Source organism: Lates calcarifer, linkage group LG14 (assembly GCF_001640805.2).
Source record: "Lates calcarifer isolate ASB-BC8 linkage group LG14, TLL_Latcal_v3, whole genome shotgun sequence".
NCBI classification, from domain to species: Eukaryota; Metazoa; Chordata; class Actinopteri; family Centropomidae; genus Lates; species Lates calcarifer.
The window spans coordinates 12,218,245-12,239,552 of NC_066846.1; the positions used below are offsets into that span (position 1 = coordinate 12,218,245).

At 40.7% G+C, this 21,308-nt stretch overlaps 1 protein-coding gene across 1 annotated transcript in view; it reads right to left on the reverse strand.

Annotated features, from left to right (window-relative positions):
- The window catches only part of shroom4 (shroom family member 4), a 63,999-nt gene that overhangs the window by 36,646 nt on the left and 6,045 nt on the right, over nt 1-21,308 (reverse strand). Inside the window, 1 exon segment of the mRNA XM_018703792.2 lies at nt 3,951-4,102. Coding sequence (XP_018559308.1) covers nt 3,951-4,102 — 152 coding nt within the window.

Below are 21,308 nucleotides of genomic sequence, written 5' to 3' on the forward strand. Positions count from 1 at the left end.
ATACTGTACAGGGAGTCATTTCCTGACGTTTCCAACACAAATGTATAGGGTATAAGAAATCCATGTAGCTACTCTCCATCTCAGTTTAGGTTAAGTGGGTTTTAATTGAGCTTGGAATAACACAAAAAGCACAGAGGGAAATTTCTCACACTCTCTAAAATACATGTACACACACACACAAGCATGCACATATAAAAACATACGAGGTGGAGTCGCTAAAGTTTGGCAGAAATGTTTGGAAAGATGCCATCTTGGAAGACCAGGGAGTCGTGGTGAAGAAGGAGAGGACCAAGGAAAAGGAGAAGTGTGTGAACAGACTGGAGTTTTTGTTATATGTTTATATGCAGATATATAAAGTTTATTACACAATATAATCATTTGAGGTAAATTTGAATTGTTAGAGAAAGAAAGAAATGCAGTTTTTCTCTTTAGGTGTCTTTAAACTAAAGCTCAGAAAAGACAAAAACTGAAAGGGAAGGGTGTTAAATCTGCTGGAAGACTGAAAAGTTTCTCTTCTCACAGTGGTTTTTAGGAGCTAATGCTAACACTAACTAACTCTGACACTCAACATAGTTGTAGACAGATTTATATCGCCCCCTACAGGCAAAGGAAGTAAGAGCTGCTGCAATTTGTTCACTTGCGCCACCTGCTGACAATTAGTTTTACAGCCACAAGTCACTTTTTTATTTGTTTATTTATATTATGAGGAGAAGGAGAAGTTTTTCGTACCGCTACGTAGCCAATGTTAGCTATCACCAACCTAGCAATAGCTTCAGCCATCTTTGTGTTTACAAGACAAGAGGTTAGAATACGTCGTCTGGGCAGCGCTACCTCTTCATCCTCTTGAGACTGGACGCTACATTGCCTCACTATCGCAAAGTGGTATTACGAGGCACTACGTTGGGGCTAGCTGGTTAGCATGCTAACTTCAGTAGAAGAAAAAAAGTGATAGAAATAGAAGCAAAACAGTTCTGTTGCCTTCTGCAGCTGGAAACATCTCGTGGCATGTAAGGGAATTAAGTTTGATGCTGAACTCGCTATGTTTGGTAAGTAAACAGCTGTTCCTGCTAACATAGCGATAGCAAAAACTTATATATAACTTACATATAGCACCTTTAAAGGACATCCCTCTGGGTAATCCCACACAGTATAGACTTATAATGTTTTCACTCAGTAATGTAATGTTAAGAATCTTTTAAACAATAACTGAAAACCTACCATCGAGTCAAATCTGCCTGCTGACCATCCAAGATGGTGCCTGTTTGTTTTCTTTTTTGATTCGCTAACCTGCTCTGTACACGCTGAGGTTTGAGCTGAAAAAGGTTAATTCCGCCTTCAAGAAATGTTTGTGCAGCTCAAACTTTTATCACACACATTTTTCTTTTTACATTCCCAATAATGACCTTCTGAGTCAGAAATAGAAACGGAGACGTCCATCCATTCACATGCCATCTCCGTACCAACAGTCCCCTTGTGTTATTAAACGAGGTGGTAACGAGGGTTGGCTTTTAACTAAGGGCCCTTTTCCACTGTTAAAACTACACAAGTAGAGCCAAGTGTGCAAATGTGAGCATGTCATCATCTGTGTGTGAGTGTGTGTTGTCTGGCAGCAGAAAGCTACAGCTCCTTCCAGAGGGTTCCTTGTTCCTATAAGTAATGAGTGAAACGAGGCTGGCGAACGCTGTGACGTTACTGGCACAGAGTCGGGCTCAAAGTGCAACAGAGTCCCGCCCAATACCGAAGCTGAGATTAGTGATTAGTGTCAGAAACCTGTCAGTCAAGGTGAGTTTAATTCAAGAGTGGGTGGCCGTGTTCAGGCTGCTCCTGACAAAATACAAATAACAGCTCCGTGTTGGCTTAGAGAGAGTAAACCACTTAAAAACACTCAGGTTCATTACAGAAACCTACACAGATTTAAGGTAGTTATGACTGAGAGTGGCATTTTCACAAGCTCTTATTCTGGCAGGTGTTTTATTTACAGTTTAATGGTTTAGTTGAAGGATCCCATGATTTATATAAATGCTGAGAAACTTTCCTAACCTCTTAAGCTTTTCCCTGTCAGCAAAAGTAAAAAATGTGATGTTATCAGGCTGAAAAGATTTAAAACATTTTAGAGCTGGCATGATAAGTTGAATAATTGAGCAGGAATTTAATATGTAAGCAAAAAATAACTGCTTCCAGCTTCTAAAATTAAAGTATTAGCTGGTTTTTCTCTGTTTGCAAAACAAACAGCTTTGGGTTTAGCAATCTAAATAAGTCCACATGGACTCTAATAGAGCTCTAAATTGATTAATCTAGAAAACAATTTGAAGAATAATTAATGTTGAACATGAAGGTTAGTTGCAGCCCTTACCTTTTTATCACTCCTGAAAAGCTGACATGGCTGATTTTAGACACACAAGAACAACTCTCTCTAAAGAAAGGAGACGCTACTTTTTAAAAAACGTTCAAAATGATGACAAACTACAGGGAAATGTGTTTCTGAAACATCTGTTACATGTGCTAATGTATTAATAATGCACAAATGTCTTTACACAAACACACAAAGTGTTGGGAAAGTCCCTAAAGAGTCAGACACTCAGTGCATACCAGACACTGACACACACAGTGGATTTAACTGGGTGGGATTCTCATAACCAGCAGCATTCCTAAAACAATCTATGTTTGTCTGTTTGAGTCTGTGCGTGTGTGTGCATTCACACTGTACATGTGTGTAAATGCTGCTCTGTATGTGTGTCTAACGCCATTAGACAGGGGCTCTCGCTCGCCGCAGGAGAACAGGAGCAGAAAAACGCAGTAAATGACTGCTGGAACGGCCGATCTGGTTTCAAAGCCAGAACGAGATGCGCTGCTGCCAAACAGCTGTCTGAGCCCGTCCGAGAGGACAAAGTGATGGTTGTAACACCAGCAAAATCTCCCACACTGGTTTAAAGTGTGAGTCCAGTTGAGTGGGATGGAAAGTATCAACGTCAAGGTGAGAGAAAAGTTGAGAAAACTAACAAAGTGCATGGATAAAGTGAAAAGTTTTCTCTCTATCTATGAGGTGAAACACTATTAAAACATAATCTGTGAGGACGTTTGTTGCATTTCCATTTATTTCCACTAAGTGGCAACATAAAGGTGGGTTGCTATAGTATTTAAAGTCTTTATACATTAAGATGTACTCAAAACAGTCCCGTTTACAGCTGGAGCTGAGGGTGTGTTACTGTAATGTGATGAATACAACGTAAAAATATGCAAAGATTCAGCAGATACAGTTCTTTCAAATCAAGCTGACTCTAATGTGTCAGAAGTTTCTCAATTTTCAAAGTCTCTAAGTCAGAATCTCAGGACGTTGTTCAAGATTTTGTGATTTACGATCCTGTATCTTACAAATAATCAAAAACATTTCAGATTTCCTAATTTACACGATTCTGTAAGAAGCTACAGTCCTGATTTTGGACACAGTCTTTTAGTTTACTTGTAGCTTTATTCTTTTTTATTTGTTTATAGTGATGTTTTTTGTCAGAGTGGCTGCTGCTGGAAATTTTGCACAGGAAACTGGAAACTTTAATTTATCGTCTCATTCACCTGTTTCCTTTGAGATTCTTTTCTAAACGATTACAAACACACACGAACAGACGTCGACTCCTCCGTGCTCATCAGAGATTATCAGCTTCCGTCTGACACCCTGAGGGTCAAAGGTCACGTCCTTTTTAAAAAAAAAAAAAATCAGAGAACGCTGCTCTCTCGTGTGTGTGTTGAGTAGCAGATTCCTAACAGATGCTTCCTTTACCTTCCTTCCCATTTCGGTGAGTCAACGTCAAGACGGCATTAAGCGTCGGCCAAGGAGAAGGAGAACAAACACACATCTGTTCTTGGAAGACAAATGCTCGAATATTCCCTTTGAAGTCATGAACTATTCATGTGCGTGCAGATATTTCACATTGTCGTCGAGTGTTTTATTTTACCTCCTGACTGTGAGCTTCAGTATCCGGTACGATCCCTTGATGAGGATGAGGGCCTCCTGCCTGCTGCCGTAGAGGGCAGACCCGTTGATGTTGATGAGCTCGTCGCCGACTTTCAGCTTCTTGCACTGGGCTGCCTTCCCTCCGTCCTCGATCTGCGGAGACAAAGACGTGAATTGGTTGGAGATGAAAGAGAAAAAAGAAAAAAAAAGTTGGAAGGCGAACAGAGGCACATTCAGATTAAGAAAAGGAAGAGAAGAAATAATCGTAAGGATAAAAAAAAAAAAAGTCACTCAAGGATACGTCCTTCGCTGCCAAGACAACTCCTTTAAAACCCATTTTTGGAGACATTTTTCTTAAACTGTCTGCGTCCCCATGGCAACGGCGCCCTAAAGAGCATCTCCAAAACAGCCCGGACCAAACATCCCACAGAAACCCATCACATTCCTGTGTAATAGACTCTCTGTGTGTTTGCCACAGCGCTGACTGCGGGTCACACGGTGGTGAAGCCTGTGTTGTTTAAACGCATTTCTGGGATGTTTCAGAGACGGCGGGCGAAATGTCGATAAATCACATCGGCAGAAACGTGAGGAAAGACGGGATGGAAGAAAGAGTGAAAAAGAGAAAGACAGGAACACATACACACACACACACACACAGAGGAATGGCCTGGACTGACCGATTATTGACTGGACCACCAACGGGAAAAGACGTGGGCCAACAATGACGGCACAAAAATTAGTGGTAGATGTGATTTAGCAACACGTCACTTCATAGACGTAAAAAACACTAAAGAACATATAAATGGAGAGCAGGAATTATTTAGTTTCATGCAGCTATCAGCCCATTTCTTCATTGCCTGTACAGATGACGAACCACTTCCTGGTTGTGGACACACCTGGCGCTAGACTGCGTCTCCAAATCTGTCTCCAGTGACCACATGTGATCAGATCTTCCCTGCTCGCTCTATCACGTAATGAGTTGGGAAATTGATTCCCATCCTGCGGGAAACCCACTGGAGTCACGAAAAATGTCAGCCTCTAGTGGCCATATGTGGTCCAATGTGGTCTGAGCGATCACATCTCAAACTCATCCTCAGTGCACCTTTACTTGGGATTGGATGACCCGAGACGCATGTTATCACAGAGTCTGGAGCAGAGGATATAAAACTTTTCACGGCCTTAAATTGAATGCATGGTACTGGTTTTATAATATTCAACTTACTGCACTGTAATGAGGCAATGTCAAATGTTTTTTAAATGTGTTTTAAATCTTTATCTCATATTTTGTATTTTAGATTTTTTTTATTTTTGCATACCAGCTTGTCTCTGGTTGCCCCCTGAAGGAAGATAAGAAGCATTTTGAAATTAATTTAACTAAATCAAAATTGAAAGCAGCAACTAATTTCCATGCTCCTGCAAAAATAAAACTGATATCTTAAAAACTGGCAAAGGTTTGATGCAGGTTTTTCTAATCCAGTTTACTTGCATCTGCCAAAACTGGGTCACTGAAAAGGTTAGGAATGTAAACCTTTGATTACAGTGCCTTAGACTAAATTGTGTATTTTTTAAATGGAGTTTGGTGTGAGGCAAAAGTACATAAGGGTTTATTTTATGGATGACTGAGCAGGCTGAATTAGATGTTTACAGTGAGTTTTACACGGGTATTACTCACATTTTACAGTCAACAAAAAGCAGCTTTTTCATGGGTCACTATGCAGGTTAGATTTTTAAGATATCAAACTCAGGTGAATTCAACCATTAACCTGACATAAATGCTTCAGGGACGTATATAAAGGAACAAAATCCTGATTACACAGTGTGAAAATGGAGAGCAGACTCGTCCCTCCCTCTTTCCATCATTCATTCATCCATTCTCTCACTGCTGCAGAAAAAAAATCAAAGGAATGCATGTCATGGAAACACGGGTCTTATTTTACGGTTTAAGTATTTTACAGACGCGCAGCAGGGAGCTCAGTCTCGTGAGCCAACTCAAACATAAGTCCAGATCTTTCATATATTAACTCGCGCTCTCGGCCCGTGTCCTCCCGGGGCCTGATGCTGTCACGAATTCAGACTTCAAAGGTTGATATTTTAAAATCCGATCCTGCTGTAATGCCACTCCAAACACGGAAAACCCCCGAAGCAGACGATCACTTTTGAACTGGGCAGCTTTATCACGACATTTTTGGTTTTGATGATTGTGGAAGCCAAACAGCATCATATTTTGGGTTTTGTTGAGATTTTTATAAACCACTTCAGGTGGAGTGGGATCGAGTTCAAGACTGGTCTGAGCCTGGTCAAGATTAAGACCCATTTAATCCTTATTTTTTCTTATTTGATCAGTTTTTAATTTGCATTTACACAAATCGGTCTCAGAGGACCAACAGACGTATAAAGTCATCATGTAAAGAAAAGTCAGGGAGCAACAGGTAGATAAAGTGAGCACAGCATATTTTATTTTCTATATCGTAACCTCTCAAAGTCACGGTTGTTACGAGATTTGATGAATATTTCCACCAAATTCAGCATGACATATTTGGGATTTGGAAACTTTGGGATCTGCACTAGAAGTTAAAATAAGGTTATGTGGGTTTGAAAGATGTTTGGCAGAGTGTGGGTCTCACACACCTCTGTTTTGGTTGTTATTGTTTCATGCACTGTGAAAATTAAGGTATTTCCACACACATTCCTAAATCACGAAGATTACACACACACAGTGTTTCCAAAACACAACATGCATGGTTGAGAAACTCAAATACACAGCGATAATATGACCTCTCATTATTCTGCAATGTAATAAATGTTGGACTCTGCTGAAATAAACAGTGCTGGGGTAACAGCTCAGTTCAGTCCTTGGCTCTGTTAAAACTATCAATGTACCGTTAAGTTCGGAGAAGTAATCTGTCATTTTCCCATGGATAACAGAAGGAAAGGAGGCAGGATAGGCAGGTGAGGAAAAGCAGAGGGAAAGAATGAGGAGGGAGGAAGGATGGGAGGAGAGCACGAGTGGATGAAGGGTGGAGGTAAAAAATAAAAGAGACAGTGTGGAGGGAGGAGAGGCGAAAGAAAAATAGACAGAGGAAGTGAAGGTGATGAAGATGAGGAGAGACAAGATGGCCGCCGAGGAAGACAAAGATGGCGACAGCTGTTTAAAAGATTCAAAAATGTAAAATATATGACATAAATTTGATTAAAATGTTGCAGGGTTTTTTGGTTTCTGTTGACTAAAAGCTGAATAAAACTAACAAAATAAAGTGACTAAAATTTGATTAAAGCTAAATCAGGTGCTAAAACAAAACACTGTTGTGAGTGAGGAGGGAGGAGAGAAGTGAGGGAGGAGACGACCTCAGGAGAGCAGTCCTGTAATCTACAACACACTCACACACCTGTGGGTTTTATACAGTCAACCCAGCGAGCAGGTATGTGGGACATAATTAAAGAGTGGTAATGAGGGAGTTTATTATGGGCAGGGCACGCAGTGTGTGTGTGTGTGTGTGTGTGTGTGTGTGTGTTGACACAGGAAGGTTTGGGCGCTGGCAGTCGCTGCCGGTCTGGTTGACATCATATCTTTCCAGACAGAGACGGAAATCAGAGGATGATATTACATGGTCATTAAACGGCTGAGTGACTGATATCCCTCAATATTAATACTTTATATCGCAGCACTCTTACTGCTTTCTCACTGTTACAAGTCACGTCACTTTTTAAAATAATATTTATTCCATAATCTTAAACCGGATGAAGGAATTTTGTCACCGGACGTCTGGATCTTCAGTAATCACAGAAACAAGCTGTTTGTTTGTTTGTTTTTGGTTTTTGTTGTTACTTGTTACTTGTTTTGTTTCTTTCCAGTAAAAACCTTCTGAATAATAATGAGGGAATCCCACAATAAAAACAAGCTACGCTAACGTTAACGTTTACTGACGTCCTGTGTTCGCTGTAGAGCGTCTGAAAAACACTGATTTTTTAATGTGACGCTACTTTATTCAGTGTTTTTTTACAGTGTTAATTTTCAGATCTGTTTCTTTGTTTTCTGAGTTTACTACAGTTTAAAGCATATTTTCATGATCATCGCAATAATATTGTTGCAATTATTTTTGGCCAGGATAATCGTGACAAGACATTTCCAATGCCGAATCAAATTAGAGCTGGAATGATTAGTAATTTAATTAGCCAATTTAAATAAAATTAAAAGCTGTAGAAGTCACGTTTGATGTTTTAAAAAAAAGACTCCTCGTGCTCATATATTTAGTCAGAGATCATAATGAACAAACTCTGCAACTCTCTTCTAAATAACCTGCAAAAAGACATGTGATCGACCCTGGCGACAGTCGTGAGGATGCTAACGATGAGCTTTTAAACAGGTAATAACTGACTGTAGTTACTGCTGCGTTAATGTGTGAAGACTTTTAACAAACTGGACTCAGTGTTGAGAAACATGAACCAGTTCTCAGCTGTTTCTGAGCTCGGTTTCACTTCAGTCTGACCTACATGCCTGTGCAGAGAGAGTGAGTGTGTGTGTGTGTGTGTGTGTGTGTGCGCCATGCTGCTGTGGGATGTCCAGACAGGGTGAGGTCACCCCAAGGCGCAGGGCAGACGGAGAAGAATACCCTCTCTGTGTGCCGAAACACACACACACATCAGTCAGACACACCCTTTTATTTTTAGATTCAAGGGGTGACTTCATGGTTTCGAGTGTGTGTGTGTGTGTGCAGTGGCATGGTGCCCGTTATTGTGCCCCTGGAAAAAAAAAACAAAACGGGAATCCCCATGCTGGTCACAGGTTGTCATCACTCAGCCATCACCTGACACACACACACACACACACACACACTGCATCAAACAACAGCGTCTTTATCAAAAACTGAAACAATCGTCAGCTCCAGTCTGAAGATCATTAACAGTGGGGGGACAGAATGATCCTGCAGCAGTGTGTGTGTGTGTGTGTGTGTGTGTGTGTGTGTGTGTGTGTGTAGCTACCAGTGCAAGGCGGTGCCTAAACATGTGCATCTAAAACCTCACATTACTGAAAGATCCAGACAGAGAAAATGAGTAGTTCTCTGGATAACGCAGCTTTGAGAAAGTCTGTGAGCACAACAACACAACTGTGTGTGTGCACACATGTAAACACACACACACACACGAAAAGATGCTCAAAAACTCTGGCTTTCTTGCCAGCGCTTGTGCGTTTGTACGACGCACAATAACGCACAAGCGCTGGCAAGAAATAAGGAGAGGGGGAAACAGCTTCTCAAAGGCATTTACAGATCAGAATCAGAGTGTCATATGTTTGAATCAAATGAGGTTACAGGAGGATTTAGTCGACGTGACGTACACAAAAACACACACATGTAGGTACAGTGTGTGTCTTTAAAAAGTAACTTATTCATTCATTTGAATGGCACAAACAAGAGGCAAAACAATCGTTCTAAAAGTGCTGTAAACTGTTTGGAGATTCTCCGTCACCTCCAGGGTGTGAAAGTTTAGAAAAGTTCTTCACTTGCTTCATGTGTGGGTTTTTTTTGCAGCTGTCATGGTAAATAAACATCATTCTAGCCTCTTCCAGTCTCAGGAGGGAAAGCTTTGGTTTTGTTTATAAAATTGCTCAGTGTGATGGTTAAATGTTCATTTTGTGCCACGTTGCTTCTTGTTTGAATACTTTTTAAAGAGATTATAAACTGGTGAGGGTTTTTTTTGGTAAACTGACTCATTAAAATAACTTTATCCAGCAGGATTTATTACTATATCCACTTGTAGTGTTTTAAAACATACTCAAGAGTAGAGATACACAATCAGTGCAGTCACAGGTACTAAACATGTAAAAAACCTATTTTCCGTACTTGGAAACAGTTGATTTGATAGATTTCTCCTGGAGAACGACACTTGTTTGTCCATGTGTACATGCAGCCAGGTTTCAGTTCAGTTTTTAACTCGTGCTGCATCATGAGTCCTTGTATTCGAAAGTAAAGTCTGACTAAAAACAAAACTAATACAAAGATCTCTACACATCTGACTGTTTGCAAAATCCTGATATAAAAAGTTGCAAAGTGGGAGAAAATATTTCAGCTGCTACTGGTGCCAGAAACAAAAGTCCTTGGCTTAGAGGGATATAAAACTCTTCCAGCTGAATCTTCAGCACAAAAGACAAACAACAGCTTCAGAAAATATCAGAGTCTTTGATAAAAACTTAAAAGTAAAAGCCTGAATATATTAAATAAATAGAAATGTGAGACATTAACTACAACTGCAAGCTGCGTCTTTGATTTCAACCTATTCAGTTGCCATTCTACTGCTTTCCTTATGACAAGAAAGAAAAGACAAACAAAACAACAAAATTTGACGCCAGCAGGTGCTAACGTTAGCCAGCTAACCTAGCTAACATTAGCACCCAAAAAATAGCTAAATATTTTCATCTTAGCTGGGCAAAGATAGCTAGCTAAGACTAGCTTTATTCGCCTTGGCTGGGTAGCACAAAAAATGACAATGCCAATAATCACCCTATTTGGCTTCTACTCCACAGCAATGGCAGACGAGGCTCATGGGTATTGTAGTTTGTACTGTAAACTCATCTGCCTTCTGACAAACTGTGATGATTTCCTAGAGTTAAAAAGAATTAAATCAGTGGCTAGAGCATAAACTTCAGTCTGAGAGATCGTGTGTTTCTTAAATAGAGCCATCAACCTGACAGGTCAACACATGCTTTAAGAACCCCCCCTCCCTTCATTGCTTTGTTTGGCCCCCCAGGACAAAGACCCTCGGTGTAGGGAGGGAGGAGGACGGACCCCCTGCTGCTTCACTCTCCTGCTATTGTCTGCACCACCAACCATTCAGCAAGCCAAGAACCGAGAAATACATTTGGAAACAGTGGTTTTTGCGACATGGAAATATGGCGGAGGAGGTTGGGGGTTGATTCTGCCAGGTCTTTTTTTGCAGCCTAGTTTCTCCCACATTTCCTGTTTGGACAGTGTTTGAATGCACCTTAATTTCCACTGCTGGTTACAGCCACAAGAGTGAGTCACTCAGTGTTTGACCTACTCTCCAGAACAAGGTCAAGGACTGTGAATGCAACAAGTACTACATCTGCTCAAGATCTTTAAGACTTTAATCATAAGATCCATTTAGTCTTATTCAGGAGCTTTTGATCACATACAAGACTTGAGTTGTCTCATACAAAAGCAGAAACATCATGGTAACAACTGTTGCACAATCTGAGGTCGACTTAACTCATCTAATCCCCTGCCCATTATTTCTAAATTCCTTTATTACGCTGGGACTAATGCTCTAACTGGCCAGTGTGCAAGTAATTTTTCAACCAAATCCGCATCGCGATGTATCGTAGAAACAATTATTTTCAACACCCCTAGCATTAGATAACGATGGCTAACGATAGCTAGTGCTGCGTTCAGGTACAAAACTAGAGCTTTGCTGAAAACAGACAACTGTTCCACTGGATTTTTGTCTTGTAAAACATATAAACTCTTGAATTAACTGTTCAAATGTTTGAGACCAAGTTGAGAATAAATTTCTTATAAAATTTAAGCTGCAAGTGCATCTGTAGCTTTTTACATTATGTCCCTGATGCCTGCTGGTGTGCAGTTGTCTTGTTTTTGTGTTTTCCTCAGATTAAATCCCCCGTGTGGATGCACAGGTAAAGCAGGCACCTTTAATTTTATAAATAAATCCACACTCAGAGTCGCTATATCCGTGATTTGGGAAAACAGGAATGTGAACATATGCACACACGACAAATAAGCTCTCTTTCTCATTCGACTGCCCACATACACACAGAGAAACACACACCCTTCATCAACCTCTGCCCTCCAGTCTGAGCCTTGTGAGGCTCTCCTCCCTTCCTCACACCCACGCTCACACAAGGCCTTCTTTATCAGGAGGAGGGGAGGAGGGGGGGAGGAGGAGGGGAGGAGGGGAGCGGCAGAGATGGAAAAAGGAAAAAAAAAAAAAAAAGCTCCCACGCTTGCACCAAAAAGCACCAGCAGTGTGTTTGCATGTATACCGCTGGCGTTGAGCTCCATTGATCCCTGATGTTGCAAGTGGGGTGTGTTGTCCTTAAACGGCCTTTCCATGGAAACTTTAAAGGGAGCAAATGAGACAATGATGCCCCAGACAGAGAGGCCTTTTCTGGGTGAAGATGCAGTGATGCAGCCCCTCAGAGGAGCAGAGACCCCAGGTCACTGACACAGTTGGAGTAAATTCAATACTGGAGTGAGAGAAGGAGAGAAGAGGAGGAGAAGAGAGGAGAGGAGAGGAGGAGAGAGGAGGAGAGAAGAAGGAGAGGAGACAGAGGAGAGGAGACGAGGAAGAGATAAGGAGAGGAGAGAAGAGGGAAAAGGGAGGAAGGGAAGAGGAAAGGAGGAAAACAAAGGAAAGGAGAAGAAAAGAAAAAGGGAAAAGAGGAAAGAGGAGGAAAGGAAAATAAAGGAAAGGAAAGGAAAAAAGGATGGTGGGAAGGAGAAGAGAGGAGGAAGGGAACGAAAGGAAAGGAAAGAAGGGGAAAGTAAAGGAATCAGAGGAGATGAAAGCCAAGAGGAGGAGAGCAAAGGAAATGAAAAATAAAGCAAAAGACGACGAGAGGATCAATAAAATCGACTTATCTATCACTGATTAATCACATCCTGAGTTCAGACTGGAAACACAGAAAGCCTGTGAGCTCAGTCACATGGACGAACACCAACATGTGAGTAAACCCTCACTCGCCTGTGAACATAAGTCATCTCTCCCCCTCTCTCTCTCTCTCTTCGTTAACAGTGTGTGTTTTGTTTTAGCTTTTCCACGTTTTTACATTTCCTCCGACCTGTGGCTCCGACCCGACCACAACTTCGGACAGACAGGTTCCTTCATGTTTCCTCCACACATCTTTATATTTTTCTTTTTCAATCACTTTGATCCCAAACTGACTCCTCTAATAATAATTCTGAATTAAGTCCAAAGATGTTTAAGCATTCCTCCTCTTATACACAAACCTATATATCTAAACACTTGGTGGTTTCTCATGTTTGTTTTCGATCCTGAATATTCTCAGTAATTATTTAAAATGTGCTGTGGACACTTTCTGGTGGGTCTCCTTCACTTGTATATTTTTATTAGCAGCACTCACCCAGGATGAGACTAAACATTTTAAATTATCATTTTAAAAACCTCCTCTTCCTCCTCCTCTTGCTTGAAAACATGTTTACATATGCAGACAAAAAATTCCCAACTCAGGTGGCATTTAAGTCCAAGAGGACACGACAGTGGCTTCAGTATATGAAATAAAATGTACAAATAATAAGAACCATGCTGGATCCATCATTTGTTTGAGTGCTATGATAATCTCCCACTGCTACAGCCTTTCATCTTGAGTTAAACTCAAATAAAAAGAGCAAAGTGAGGACAAACAGATAATCTTTGGCTTGTAAAACATGCATACTTGTACATTTTATGAGCTTATATAACAGTTTCATCACTGTTTGTTTTAGGTCAACAGATAAAATTTAAAGGATAACTCCAGGGCCTTATTTTCCCATGATTTTAGGTGTAAATGACTGATAGTGATAAAAGTATTTGCAATCGGAGCAGTATTGGAGGAGATCCTTTTTGTTTACGTGGATCAATACCAGACTCCATTGACAAAAAATGTAATTTTACCAAGCAGAACACCGGAGTTGCTGGTCTACTGCGACACAAACAAACTAACCAATCGAGGCAGCAGAAGATTAGCATCTCCTATTTTCTGCAAGGTGAAATTACTGTTTTTGCCAATGGAGTCTGGTGGCTTTAAACAGAGAGAGAAATGGGCTCTAGCAGTTCTTTTCCAGCAAGAAAACACTACGAAAGCGAGTGAAGATGAAGTATAACCAGTCATAACCAGTATTAAGCTGTAAAGATGAAGAGAAGAAACTGTATTAGCAGAAAATTCAAAGAAAACAGACGTCATTGTGCCGCCCACAGCGTTTGATTGACAGGTGATCTTTGGGAAATCCAGCGCAGAAACCCCAAAGATGTTCTTACCACCTTAAGCTCCAGTTAATACCATTAAAATCCTCACTTAATCTGTGAAAACAAGCCCCTCATCACAGACTCTGAGCGGCCGGCACACATCAAAGCTCCGCTACCCAGAATCCTCAGCAACAGGAGCACAGCAGCGCCGCCCTAACCCCCCGACCCTGAAGAAACGCCAGCCTGTCGAACCTTTAACCCGCAGCCATCACCTAGATCTATACATCATAAAACACACCAGGCCTCCAACTCCCATGATCCCCCACAACAACCCCCCCTCCGACCCCCAACTAATCCACCATGAGCCTGACACTCAGACGCTGACACTTCACCTTAACACACACAGGTTTGTGTATATGAACACACCAAAGCACCAAGGAGGAAAAAGTCTATTTTGGGGATGGACTGTTGCTCTTTGACGTTGATATGGGGACGACTCAAGTACACAAATAAAAACTTTGAGAGGTTTTATAAGGACAACCTCACAAAAACACACACACACACACACACACACACACATACAAAGCAAACAGTGTTCCCTGGCTGTTTAACTGCTCTTGTGATATTTGCGAAACGTAATCTGGGAAAATATTACATGCACAGAAACAAGATAACAATCCTTTAAGTGATTTTTTTAAGGTACACGCAGGTACAACAACTAGTTAATTAATGAACAGAAAAATCATTGTTTCAGTTACTTTTAAAGCAAAAACATGTTTCCTTGTTCCAGCTCATCATTTATGAGGGTTTGCTGTTAGCTCTCAGTCTTATGTGACAGTAAATCTGTTTTTTCACAGTAGACACTTCCAGGTTAGCTGTTTTACACAGTTTACACAGATTGATATCAACAGCATTAGCATTAGCAGCATTAGCATTAACAGCTGTTTACTTACTCAAACCCTCAGGCATTGTTGTATTTACAAGACAGGAGATTAGAATACCTGGACTGAGGGACGACTGGATGCTACAGTGACTCACGCAGGGCTAGCTGGTTAGCATGCTAACTTAAGTCGAAGCAAAAATAGAAGCAAGGCTAGAGTTAACACTGGTGTTGCTTTCCACTGCTTAAGGCTGCTCTTGGTGAGTAAAAGAATAAAGTTTGATGCTAAACTAGCAACTTGTCATCTCGACTTGTAAGTAAACAGCTGTTAATGCTAACGTTAGCTATGTAGCAATAGCAAAAATATACGTATAGCACCTTTAAACGCACCGACCTAAAATGCTGAACTATTTCTGTGACTGGTCTTGTCATAAAAAGTCAGACAAGTCAGCTTTTAAACAAGCTTTAACCTCTACACTAACACTCGAAAACACACACTCACACACACCCCTGGCTGTGTGTTTCTGGTGGAGTATGGAAGCCATTAGATCCGGTGACCCGCACTGACAATAGCAAAGGTGAAAAGGTCAGCGGCCTGGTAGGACCAGGTTGATCCATCAATGTCAAAAAGAAAAAGACTTTGTGTTAGTGTGTGTGCATGTGTGTATCCCCTTTATCTCTCTCGCACACACACTTAAATGCGGGTGAAATATTAACTTCTTAATCTGCACTAAATGACCTTGCCCTCTCGACTTCAAATCCGCCTCTCCCCGACTGCTCCTCCGTCTCTGGTGTGGTTTCATGACTGGATGTGTTTTGTGTTTCTGAGAGTACATTGTGTTACATTTTTACTTCTGTCAGATCAAAGCTGCTTTGTCAGCTCTTCCCTCCATCATGGGTTTTTTTTTTATTCCTGGGCTTCCATTCAAGTATTTTTATGAGAGTTGTTAAGTATCACATCAGAAAAGCTGAGGCCAAATTTCAGTAACAATTAGATTAAAATCACAAAAAGTTCCTTTAGGCAGAAGCTGTGATCGTAGATAGAGAAAGTTTCCAAAATGGTTGAGACTGAGCTTAATTTAGCTTCTCTGGATGAATTTATTTCCCACAATTACTTGCCACAAAATCCTATGTACCTGCTGTCAGTCGCAGCTGTAAGGTTTAATAAGGGGTTTTTCCTTCAGATGAAAATAATAATTAGTCAACAATAACTTTTTCAACTGTTGTATGATGAGTGCGCAGCAAAACTGTCAACAGTATTGCACTTAATTTAACAGCTGTAGACAGATCTGAGCTGCTACTGCAGAGAGATCATTATATTTACGAGTGTATTTATGTCTCCCATTAAGAGACGACCCTTTTATGACAATCCAAGACTCTGAAAACCTGCTCCATTAATTTACTTTAATGTGAGCGGTGCTGTTTGTTCTGTCTCTGGTTTTAACGGTGCGTTAAATCAACATTTAGTGATTTCTGAATCAAAATGTGATGACAGTTGTGTGTTGTTTGTTTAAATGTCTGTCACTCCAGTGTATTCACAGCACATCCACACAGTTTGAGTAAAGCAAAAAAAGGAAAAAATAAACAGAAGTAAATACGACGACTGCAAACAGACACTGAAAATGAGGCTTTCCTCAAATGTTAATGAAGTTTGTGAACTTTACCCAAACTTTTGCACACAACTTTAACAAAATTTCCATACAGCTGGTGGTGCTAATTCTTCAGCCATTAAAACAACTGCAGAAGATGACAACACGACAAAATGACGCGATTAAAATGTAATTAAATGATCAAAAAAGATGGTCACATGCTTCCTCTGTTCATCAAGTCTGTTTCCATTACACTTTGTTCACTTTTTCACCACAATTTATCACCTTTCGCTTAAATTTATAGCATTTCCACTCAGGTGTTTTATATGAATATTAAAAACATGAATAAAAACAGGTGGAAATGTTACTTAGGGGCAATAATACACCAAAGAATAATAATTCAGCAACAAAAGCCAGGACATAGGAACATGGCTAGCTAAAGAAACGAAAACTCCATAGAATACCATTAACTTTCATTTTTGCTTATTTAATCAGAATATTTGCAGTGGTTAGTTTTAGATTTTGAGATCCAGAATTTCAAATTCAGTCCGCACCAGAGGGAAAAACAGAGGTCACGATGCGTTCGAGGACTCAGGAAAGCATCAATCTGGCAGAAATCTGAAACCATGAACTCTTCCCTGGCTGTGTTTTTTCCACCTCCTCTATCTTTTGATCTATTATCTATTATCCATCTATCAGCCTGCAGCCAGAAACAACCCCCGCTCCCCTTTAATCAAACCGTTTTCACCACTGTCTGTTCACCATATTTCTGCTCATGACACATCCTGTCTTAGTCTTTTCTTCTCATTCACCTTTTTATCCTCCTTAATCCACCTGCTTCCGCCGTCCTCCTTACATTTCTTTCCCTCCATCTGTCCCAGTTCATCCATCTTTCCCTACATTTTCACTCTACCAACCGTTCCTATCCAGCCTTAAACAAACTCTGCATGTTTCCATCAAAGATTTATGTTCACTTAGTGGTTCAGTCAGGTTTGTTTAAACTTCAGCTGTTTTTCATGATCGAAACGGATCAATCAAACCCGATCAGATCAGTTTCCTGGGGCACTGTCTTCCTATTAAGGATTTGAGTTTTTGACAGAGCAGGAAATATAAAAATAAGGTGACTGATGCATGTGGATGGCAATTTTATTAAAAACTGCACATCTGATTCCTCCCATGCTACAGCTATCGAAATGAAAAGTGACTCTCTTTACGATTATTTACCACATTTTCTATCATTTTATTTTCATTTCAAAATCATTTTAAAGGATATTTTTCAACCTGGGCCTTATGTACCAGACTCCATTGACAAAAACTGTAATTTTACTGAGCAGGACACAGGAGTTGCTGGATTACCACTGCAGTGATCTGTTCGTTTCTTTGTGTTATTGTGTGACTTTCAGTGTTGGAAGAAGTATTCAGATCCTTTACATAAGCAGGCCTACCACACAATGACACAAACAAACAAACCGCTCGAGGCAGCAGCAGATTAGCAACTCCTGTGCTCTGCGCAGTAAAATCACTGTTTTTGTCAATGGAGTCTGGTACTGATATAAAGAGATGTTTCTGTTTAGACAAAAAGGATCTTCCTCTTCAATAAAAAGGTCTGAATCCTCTCCATAATGTCGTCAGACACGTATAATAACAATCTGAGTGGATGTACTTTGATGCTGAAAATTGCCCATTTGAGGAAAGAGAAAAACTATCCAGCCATAATAAACAGTTCATGTTAATAGTATTTAATTAGTGTGGATTTCAGTGCAGTATTTGTGGCTCACAGTGGTTTGAATGGTATTTCAAAGGGGATTTTTCTCTCTGAAAAGAATTAAATTAAGGCTAAGACTCTATATCTGTCTAATTTGTGGGAAGAGAGACATTGAATATTGATTATCAGCAGCTTTAATCAGCTCTCAAAAACCCCAGAATTCAGCTAAAATCACTCAAACCCCAAGAGATGAATAAACAATTTAGGAAAACTCCTCATAAATTACAAACCAAGAAGAATGCAACACCACCCACTTTGTTGCACCCACAAATTTTGGTTCCCCCCCGATTCATGAAGTTCCACTCGTGACAAATATGGAGTAACCCCGGCGTCGCCTGGCGAGGACGGGCGGAGAAAGACGGGAGGGGATGAAAGGCTGTTTCTGTCAGACGCCACCCAGGACAGACGACACGACAAGATCCAGTAAACAAAGAGAGTTTTATGTCACGTTAGACCTCGAGCTGGAGTCGACTTGCCAGGAGAGTGGACCACATTGCATGGAGGAATGTGTGTGTCTGTGTGTGTCTGTGTGTGTGTGTGGGGTACATTCTTTGGTTTGAGGCCTGGCTGCGTCGCAATAAACTGTAAACACATAAACACAGATGCACAGAAACGCACACAAATTATTGCTTCTAACAGCACTCCCACCCACCCCTCTCTTAATCCAACATAATGGCTCGGAAACTGCCTCTAATGTCGAAGCGTTAAACGTAATGGCTGCAGTGCGGTTGGTGGAAAATGTTAGAAAGAGAAACTGAAACCAGGAACAAGGTGGGATTAAAGAGACCGAATAAACAGAGTCGTATATATTATTCCAGCATTCCCCCAGCTGCCAGGCGGGGCAGGACTACAACTAACGATTATTTCTCAGATTAATCGATTAATCTTAAACTTATCAGTGAATTATGAAGATGAAAAACGACTGAAACAACAATCAAAACACCTGCAGATTACTTCTCGCCTTCCCTCTGCAGCGTTTTCTAGGTTTTGCTTCAAAAATGAGCGAGAAAATCCACAAGAAAGTGTCCAAGCCTGAATCTTTAGTTATTTGCATGTTAATTATGTTAATGGGATTTTGTATGATATTTTGTCTCTTTATGAAACATTTTTCTATATATTTTATACTCAACATCTGTACAAGCAAAGAAGAAAGAGCCAGGACAAACATGTTCTGAAGCATACAGAGGAGTTAATACTGTACATACATCTTTGAATGCTGCACTGATTTTTCAGAGGCTTGGAGTCAAAAGTAAACCTGCTACATCCTGATCATCTTACATTAACTTTAAGTACCTGCTCTCAGTCTCATTTAATCAGCTCATTTAACTTGCCTCCGTGGAGAACCTCCTCAAAGCCGGAGCTGTGGGTCAGAACTTGCAAATCAGCAGAACAGAAAACCCTCAACAGGGGTTTTAACGAGCTGCTCTCCGTCACATGAAGATGCAGTTTTGGCGTAATGTGAGTAAAGCAAACATGGCTGAGGTGTGTGTGCATGCGAGTGTGTGTTGCCCCCCCCCCCCTCCTAGTGAGAGGGTAAAGAGGGGGGAGGGAGGCAAATGCAGAACATCGGTCAAAAACAATAATAACTGCAGCAGCCTCGGGTTTTATATCACACTCACACACACTGCTACTGCAATTATACCCATGTTGTGTATATATGCGTGTGTGTGTGTGTCACTATGCTGATGTAGTTACACAAATAAAGGTTGTTATTATAGTGTGTGTGTGCCTCCAGACGTAGCCTAAAAGAAACAGCTAAAGGCTCCACAGATCAGAGATAGGGACATTCCTGCCCCACCCCAACACACACACACACACACACACACACACACACACACACACACACACACTGTATCTTCACCTATTCATGAGCAACAGCTGATCCACCCACCATTACTTATCTGAGAAATGCTGCACACCAGCTCTGTGTGATAACTCATTTTAATCTCTCCCTCCTTCATTCACTCTGAATAACTTTATTTCATTTCATTTATTCTCAGTGTGTAGCTCCAGCCCAACATGAGACGACTTCTTAACAATCTGGATGCTTTTACATCAGTATCTTGACATTTGTCTCATCAGAAGAACCAGAAGCAGAGGACTGAGAACTGGTCTTCAAGAGTTGACCAGATTTCAGTCGACCAGCCTCTCATTGGGCCCAGTGCTATGGGCTGGTTAGCCAGTTTTAAGGGTTCAAGGTACTCATTTTTCAGCTCTTTTACTTCAACTAGTTGTGGCAGCATCAAAATGAATCTGGTTCCAGCTGCTTCAATGTGAAGATTTGCTGTTTTTCCTTTTATTTTATATGCCTGTGCACAGCGAATCGAAGGTTTTGACTGTTTTTAAGACGTCACCTTGCGTTCTAGGAGCTTATTTAATTGAAAACATGTAAAATCATCCTTAATTTCAGCTCTTGTATTCAATCTGAAAGCAGAAGCAGCTTTTCTGCTTTTAGTCAGATCCCTATACTTAAAAACAGTCAACAAAATGTACGTCATTATCCTGCACTATGAAATACAGCTCATTTTCCACTGCTAAATCTGTATTATTTTCCTCCTCCACTGATCTTTTCTCTTTTCCAGCAGCTAAAAATTCAAAGATATTCATTTTTCTGTTCCAGGAGTTTCAGAAAAACATTAAATATTCATGTTTTTTGGCATTTTTTCTTCATAAATGACTTGATATGATTAAATGACTAGAAAAAAATGAGCTGAATTTTCCTTTTCCCTTCTGTTTTACATGCAAAACTCAATATACAGTCTTGGAAACATGAATACACTCACTCCCTCTGTCTCTGCCCTCATCAATATGCTCTATTGTGTACTACGCTGCTGTACGACATATGTTTTTGGTTAGTTAGGACAGTCAGGAGAGCAAGTCAGGGCAGAGGACATGGAAACACACAAACACACACACACACAGGAGGGACAATAGCATCTCTATCTGATGGCATCCTCATCTACCCCCCGCAGAGCAGACTGCTACTGGAGGCTACCTTTACAGGAATGTAGGGAGTAACACACACACACACAGACACACACACAGAGCTGTTTACCAACCCAGGACATTTTGGTTGCATACCTCCGACCACATGTCAAAACATTCTTCTGTAAAATCCCGGGATTTCTGTTACCGTCAACAACAGCGGGAAGAAAGAGAGAGAGAAAGAGGAAGAGGAAGGTTATCGTC